The sequence below is a fragment of the Cnephaeus nilssonii genome (assembly GCF_951640355.1).
Source record: "Cnephaeus nilssonii genome assembly, chromosome: 7".
NCBI classification, from domain to species: Eukaryota; Metazoa; Chordata; class Mammalia; order Chiroptera; family Vespertilionidae; genus Cnephaeus; species Cnephaeus nilssonii.
In genome coordinates, this window is record NC_137078.1 from 69,432,473 (window position 1) to 69,440,573 (window position 8,101).

An 8,101-nucleotide genomic window follows, 5' to 3' on the forward strand; every position below is an offset into this window, starting at 1 on the left:
TAATCAAGATGCCTTCTATTTCTTTTTCACGCCCGGTTGCACTATCTAGAACCATCAGTATATTGTTGAATAAAAGTTGTGAGAATGGAAGTCCCTATATTGCTCCTGATTTTAGAAAGAAAGCATTCAGTCTTCTATCATTAAGTCTGATGACTTTTTTTAAATGGCTTTTATCAGGTTGAGGAACCTGATACTAGGATAGTTGCCCTTCTATCGTAGTTTGCTGAGATTTGTTTTTTGTGCCTTTTTTTTTCAAATCAGGAATAGATGTTGGATCTTATCAAATTGTTTTCTGTCTATTGACACAGATCCATGTTGATTATATGGATTTTCTTTCCAAACTTGTTAATATGGCATATTTCTTTTTTTAATTTTTTATTAAGGTATTATATGTGTACATATCTTACCATTGTCCCCCCCACCCCATTCCCATTCATGCCCTTACCCCCCAGAGTTTTGCATCCATTGGTTATGCTTATATTAATATGGCATATTTCTTTGATTGGTTTTAAAATGCTAAACCAACCCTATATTCTTGGGATAAACCGCACTTGGTCATGATATATTATCCTTTTAATATAATGTTGTATTTATTTGCTAAAATATTGTTTAGAATTTTTGCATCTATGTTCATGATGCATAACATAGATGCATTTTGCATTTATGTTCAATTTATAATTTCTTCTCTTTCTCTCTCTTGCTCTGGCTCTTGTTCTTGTTTGGTTTTGGTATCAAGGTAAAGCTGGTCTCATAGAATGAATTGAAAGTGTTCTCTTGTATTTAAATTTTTGGAGGCATTTGTGTAGAATTAGTACTATTTTAATACTAATTTTTATTTAATGCTAATTGTTAAACGTTTAGTAGAATTTACCAGTGAAGCCACCTGGACATAGAGGTTTTTTTGTAGGTAGAATTTTAACTACAATTTCAATTCCTTTCATCTATATGTGTCTATTTATGTTATCTATTTCTTCTTGAATAAGCTTGGAAATTTATGTCTTTTGAGGAATTTTTCCATTTCATGTAAGTTGTTAAATTTATTAGTATAAAATTATTCATAAAAATTGCCTTGCTATTCTTTTACTATTTGTAGAATCTGTAATAATGTCGCCTCTCTAATTTCTGATATTTGTAATTGTGCCCATTTTTTTTAAGGAGAATTTTTATTACTTTTATGAGAAAACTCAATAGTGTATACTTAGTCCAGGTTGGTGGCCAGTTCTTGAGCCTTTGCCTTTTACAGCTTGGCAATTTGAACAACCGACTTTGGACACAGGATGTTGCCTAGCAGATCTCATCATATCTGTCATTGTAATTGGTCCAGTTAGCTTCCACCAGCTTAGCAAGAGCAGCTTTGTCTTCCAAGTTAATCTGTGTGAAGGTGATGATGGAGCAGGTATTCCTGTGGACTGGACACCCAGCCTGGCCTTCCCCTGGATAATGCAGTAGGGAAATCCCGTCTTACAGCACAGAGCAGACAGGAAGACAAGCGGCTCGATGGGATCCACATCATGTGCAGTCACTACCTGCTCCATCTTCTTATTCTTTACTAAGGTAGTGACAGTGTTAACCCCTACTAGAACGGGTGGTCTCTTGGTGGGGATATTTCCTTTGCCAGCAGCTTTTTTCTCAGCCCAGGCCAACAATCTCTGCTGCTTCTCTTGCTTTGTCACTTGTCTGTACTTGTGGGCCAGATTAAGCAGTTAAGTAGCTGTTTGGCAGACCAAGGCCTGGGAGAACTAGTTAATCACAGGAGGCGCTTTCAGGCGCTTATATGGCAGAGAATAGCCCTTTGCCGCTGCAGCCAAATGTAGCAGGGCCATTTGACAAAGCAAGCGAGGTCCCCTTTGGACTGGATGTCTTGTCCAAGGCCAAAATTCTTGGGCCTTTTCTCAAACAGAATTTACCGCCTTTTTGGCTTTCTGCTTCACGACAGTAGGGGCCAGTGCCACCTTCTACCCCTTAGACTTCTTTCCTTTTGGCATCTTGGGCAGTGGGAGGAGAGACCCTTTTTCTTTTTATTGATCAGTCTAGCTAAAAGATTTCAATTTTGTAGATCTCAAAGAACGACCTTTTGGTTTTATTGATTTTCTCTATTGTTTTTGTTTTCTATTTCACTTTAGTTTTTAGGTGTGTGGTGTTTTTTTTTTCTTCTGTTTATTTTGGGCTTAATTTGCTCTATTTATTCTAGTTTTTAAGATTATTCACACATTTTTCTAATATTGCAGTTTTTTGGTATAGATTCCCCCCCCCCCCCCCCCCGAGTACTGCTTTGATGGCATCCCATAAATTTTGGTGTGTTGTGTTTTCAATATATTTGGGTTGAGTGTCAATTAGATTCATGATGACATGGCTTCCAAAGTTCCCTTCAGATCATCTCCATCCCAGTTAAGCCTAAAAGAGAAAGAACATGGAGAAAGGTGCTTAGGAGCTTTTTATGACATCACTTCTATTCAAATTCCATTGGTTAGAACTCAGTCACATGGCTTCACCTAATGGTATGGGAAGCTGGGACATGTAGTCTACCTTTTTGCCTGGGAAGAAGAGGAAAATGTATTTGGACAAACAGCCAACAATCTCTTTCTATTTTCTGGAAGAGCTTGTATAAGATAAGAAATACTTGAATCATGGGTATACAGTAGAAATTATAAAGTTATTGGGGCCTGCTTTTTTCTTTGGGGGAAATTTGTAACTGCTGATTCAATTTAATGGATACATGTTCGTTTAGGTTTTCTCTTACTTCTTGAGTCACTTTTTGTAAGTTATTTTTTAGGTATATATAATAATTTAGTATAAGTTTTAAGATATTAGCATAAATTTTCTTATTTTAATCTCTGCTATAACTATGTCCATTCTTCATTTTTAATATTGTTTACTTATGCCTTCTTTTAATTTGGTTCATCTTAGTGGAGATTTGTCATTTTATTAGTCTTGACCAAAAATCTTAATTTGCATTTCATTAATTTCTGTTCTTTAATTCCTTCCTCTACATCATTTGGGCTTATTTTGCTTGCTAGTCCTTTTCAACTTATAATTTGAATGACAAGCTCATTACTTTTCAGATTTCTTTTCTAATATATGTATTTAGGGTCATACATTTCCCTTGAATTTGGCTCCAGCATTGTTGCTACAAGTATTTATACAGAGTGCTTTCATTATTAATTAGTTCTATGCATTTCCATTGATTTCTTCTTTAATTCATGAGTTATTTACATGTGATTATAAATATTCACAAGTATGGAAGCTACAAATCTTTTATAAGAAAATCTTCATGATCTAGGTTAGGCAAAGAGTTCTCAGATAGGACCCCATAGTACAATCCATAGAAGAAAAAAGTTGATAAATTGGACGTGAACAAAATTTTAAAGTTTTGCTCTGTGAAAGACACTGTTAAGAGAATTGGAAAGACAAGCCACAGACTGGGAGAAAATATCTCCAAATCATATATCCGACCAAGGACTTGTATCCAGAATATATGAAGAATTCTAAAAAATTAGCAAAGATTTAAACACATACTTCAGTGAAGAAGCTATACAGATGGTAAATAAGCACATGGCAAGATGCTCAACCTCATTATTCACTAAGGAAATGAAAATGATTAAAACCACAATGAAATGCCACTGCACATGTATTAGAATGGCTGAAATAAAACTGACACTATGAAGTGGTGGTGATGATACAGAGAAAAGAAACTGGAACTATTATATATTGCTGGTGGGAAAGCAAGACAGTACAGCCACTCTGGAAAGCAGTTTGGACAGTTTCTCATAAATTTAAATACATCCTTGTACTTGCTACCTGACACTACTGAAATAAAAACTCATATTTAAACAAACACCTAATGAAAGTATATAGTAGCTCTATTCCTAACAACCCAAAACTGGAAACAACCAAACTTCTCTTAGCTGGAGGATAAACAAACTGTGGTACATCTGTAAATTTGAATGCTACTTAGCAATAAAAAGATATTAACTATTGATACATGCAATGACATGGATGAATCTTAACGGCATTATGCTAAGTGAAAAAGAGCCAGACTCAAAAGGCCACATGTTGTATGATACCATTTATATGAAATTCTGGAAAGGCAAAAGTATAAGGTTGGAAAATAATCAGTGGTTGACAGTAGTTAGTGCTTGGCCACTTACAGGCAGTGCGAGGAAATTTCCAGGGGGTGATGGAAGTGTTCTGTAAGTTGATTGTGGTGGTGATTGAAGACTCTTTGCATTTGTTAAAACTTACAAAACTGCAAACACATGCAAATTTACTGTTTGTGAATTTAAATTCTTTTAAAGTAAAAATCTTAGGTCGTATCTCTGAACATTGCTTCTCTGCTACTTCTCTATTCTCTCTTTTAGAACCCGTATTAGCTTTATGTTTATTACATACTCTTAGTATTTTCCAAGTATTATAATTTATTTACCATATTTTTATTTCTGTATACAATTGGACAAATTTCTTCATACTATTTTTATTTCATTAATTGTATTCAAGGAAGAGTTTACTCCATCTTAACATTTTTGAATTTTTTATTTCCAAGATTCCCCCTTAATCCATTTTTGGTCTTTTATTGGTGGCTCAGGAATCCCTTCTCTAAAAGATTTTGGTAATATCTTCATTCACTGTGCCAGAGGGTGGCTTAGTCTTGTCTCAATGATTTTCTTTGCTTCTTTTAGCTAATTCCTGCTTCCAGATCTCACTCAGTGCCTAGCATGCCTGTGGTTTTAGCCTCCACTTATTTCTCTGTTGCTTTTCTTCTTTTGTCCATAGATATCCTTATCTTATATTTGATTGAGTACAACTATATCTTGAAATTTTTTTAAAATATGGGTTTTATCTATCTTGCTTTTATCATTTAATACTATCTGACATTTTATACCACTATGTCAGTAATTCTCAACTGGGAACAATTTTGCCTACTCCTCAGAGTACATTTGTTAATGTCTGGAGACATCTTTGGTACAATACACCAGGACCATCCCTACAACAAATTATCTTGTTCACAAGATGAGTAGTATTGAGTTTAAGAAACCCTGCACTAAATAATTAAAGGATACTTTATTTTATTTTATAATATCACTAGAGGCCCAATGCACGAAATTCATGCAAGGGGCTTGGCCCTTGCAGCCGCGGTGGCTTGCCTCGGCCCTCGCAGCCCCAGCTTCATCTGGAAGGTTGTTTGGCTGCCCGGTCTAATTAGCATATTATGCTTTTATTACTATAGATCATTTAATTGACTTCCTAATATGGGGCATTTAGAGGGCTTTTTTAAATGAGTATCATTTTGATATATAGCCTTATATAATTTTCTTGGTACCATTAATTCTCAAATATAGACATATATGAGCCTCAGGAAACTAAGATTTCTGAAGCTGGAAATTAAGGAAAAAACTAAGATTCTTGGAAGCTGGAAATTACGTAGGAAGCAATTAAAATATGGGAGCAAAGTCTTTATCATGTCATATCCCTAGTAGAACTTATAATATGCTTACACATAAAGATCTTGTTAGTTTTATACTTTTAAACCCTTTTATTCTCAAATAATACATTTCTAGGTTGTTTTAAGGCCCTTCAAGTTCTATACAGCCTTCTGTGAAAGCTTTCTACAGCTCTTTTTTTTTGCTTAAGTAGCAGATTTCAGAATCTTAATGAATACTTGACCAATCTGACTATAATTACCTTTCCTTTATTCCTATTTCTTTTGAATACCGTATTTTCCGGCGTATAAGACGACTGGGCGTATAGAAGATTTTCCTGGGTTAAAAAGTCGTCTTATACGCCAGAAAATACAGTACATACTAGTATTAAGATTATTGGTATTAAGATAATTTTAAAAAAACAACAACCAGAAAACAGAGGACTGGTTTTAATTTGCTATCTAACCTTAGTCAGTTACTTCTCTTATCTAGGCCTCAATTAGAATATATATATTAGAATATCTATATATATATATTAGAATATATAGAGAGAGAAGAAGGGAGAGGGAGAGAGAGATAGAAACATCAATGATGAGAGAGAATCATTGATCGGCTGCCTTCTGCATGCCCCATACTGGGGATCAAGCCCACAACCCAGGAATGTGCCCTTGACCAGAGTTGAACTCAGACTCTTCAGTCCGCAGGCTGATGCTCTATCCACTGAGCCAAACCAGCTGGGACTACCTGGGCTTCAATTTTAATGAAGGAGTTATACCTATAAGTCCTAAAAGCTTTTTCAATTATAAACTTTTGATATGCTATTATTTTATACTAGAGGCCCGGTGCACGAAATTCATGCACAGGGAGAGGGGTGTCTATGATATTTTACTAATCTTGAGATAAAGTATGGATAAAATGTTTAAAAATTCCTAAGATCTTTATAAATTCCTTATACTTACTCTTTATTATCCTCATCTAACTTTTTGTTGTGATTAATAATCAAAATCTTTAAATGAAGTATCTTATTTTGGAAGACTGCAAAGAATGACACCAGAAAAAATAAAAATTCTCAGCTGGACTGGGAATGGAGAAAACTACATCAGAAACAAGGAGGTGACAGCCATACAGAAACAAATAAAATCAAGGTCTCCAATCCTGGCAGGGTCAGAGTTAAGCACATTGGGCCCTAATCAGCATGATTAGGATCTTAAAATTTATGAGAATTGCACAGGAGCAGAATTCAGGTCTCCCAACTTCCTTCTTTAATGTCTTAACACTACACTATATAGTATCATTTGAAATATATTATTTAATTTTACCTAGAGATTGAAGATACATGCATGAAATATTCTTTTATAATTTATTTGTATAGGTTTTTCTAATCACTTAACCTATTTTCTGGCTGCTTCTGCTGTTGCTTTTGGAATTGGTTTCTTTGCTTTGGCATCAGCTTTGTGGTTCCTGATTTGCAAACGAAGGTAAGGTTTATCAGAATATTTTACTTCTTTTTCTTTTACAAATTCAGTGAAAGAGTTTTTCAAACGGTATTAAGTTTAAATAACAAAAATAGTGTTGGTTCTGTAATTTGAGATTTGGTTATAAACCCTTTGATTGGGAGGGAAAGCTTTACATGTTTGAAGTAGCCTGAAGAGAGTAGTTTTAGTAGTATAATTGTCCAAATAGTATGATAGCAATCTTCATGCATTAAAATTTTAAGAAATAATGAGATCTATTGTATTTTCTAGAAGACATATGTTTGAATTATAGTTTAAGGCCAGAAATTTAAAATTGTTTTCACTACTAATAGAGGTTAAAAACATAACTGACAGGAAGACTCCCTTTCTTCAGAAGATACTTAAGAAAAGATCTATAGTCTTTTCCCAGACACAGAAAAAAAAAAGATACTTGACTCCTCAGTTCTTTTTAACCTAAAATTTTGTGTTTTCTTCTTTTATTGAATTTATTGGGTGACATTGCTTAATAAAATGATATAGGTTTCAAGTGTACAATTCTATAATACATCATCTGTATATTGTATTCTGTGTTCACCACCTCAAGTCAAGTCTCCTTCCATCACCATATTATGCCCCCTTTACCCTCTTCTACCTCTCCCCACCCTGCTGTCTCTCTGGTAATCACCATACTGTTGTCTGGGTCTATGAGCTGTTTGTGGGTTTTGTTTGTTTGTTTGTTGGTTGGTTTTGTTTAATCCCTCCAACTTTTTCACCCAACCTCCCAACCCCCTCCCCTCTGACAGGTGTCAGTCTGTTCTCTGTATCTATGAGTCTGTTTTCTATTTTGTTTGTTAGTTTATATAAGTGAGATCGTATGGTGCTTGTCTTTCTCTGACTGGCTTATTTCACTTAGCATAATACTCTCCAGGTCCATCCATGCTTTCGCAAAGGATAAGATTTCCTTTTTCTTTTTTAACAACTGAGTAGTATTTCATTATGTAAATGTGCCATACCTGTTTTATTCATTCATCTACTAATGAGCACTTAGGCTGTTTCTAAATCTTGGCTATTTTAAATAATGCTGCACTGAGCATAGGGGTACATATATTTTTTTCAAATTAGTGTTTCAGGTTCTTTGGGTATATTCCCAGAAGTAGAATTGCTGGGTCATAAGGCAGTTCCATTTTTAATTTTGGGGGGGTAACTCTATACTGCTTTTCAACCTTTTTC

The 8,101-nt window shown here is 34.7% G+C and overlaps 1 protein-coding gene and 1 pseudogene across 2 annotated transcripts in view; one reads left to right on the top strand and one right to left on the bottom strand.

Moving 5' to 3' along the window:
* Positions 1-1,198: 1,198 nt before the first annotated feature.
* LOC307103499 (large ribosomal subunit protein eL8-like) lies at positions 1,199-1,985 on the bottom strand (annotated as a pseudogene). The gene has a single exon. The product of its transcript is annotated as a large ribosomal subunit protein eL8-like (transcript).
* Positions 1,986-2,437: 452 nt separating this feature from the next.
* Positions 2,438-8,101, top strand: part of LOC307103249 (uncharacterized protein C1orf185) — a gene marked incomplete at both ends in the record, with an annotated part of 19,140 nt that continues 13,476 nt past the window's right edge. The window contains 2 exons of the mRNA XM_079777417.1: positions 2,438-2,498; positions 6,790-6,895. Coding sequence (XP_079633543.1) covers positions 2,438-2,498; positions 6,790-6,895 — 167 coding nt within the window. The remainder of the gene's footprint in view (positions 2,499-6,789; positions 6,896-8,101) is intronic.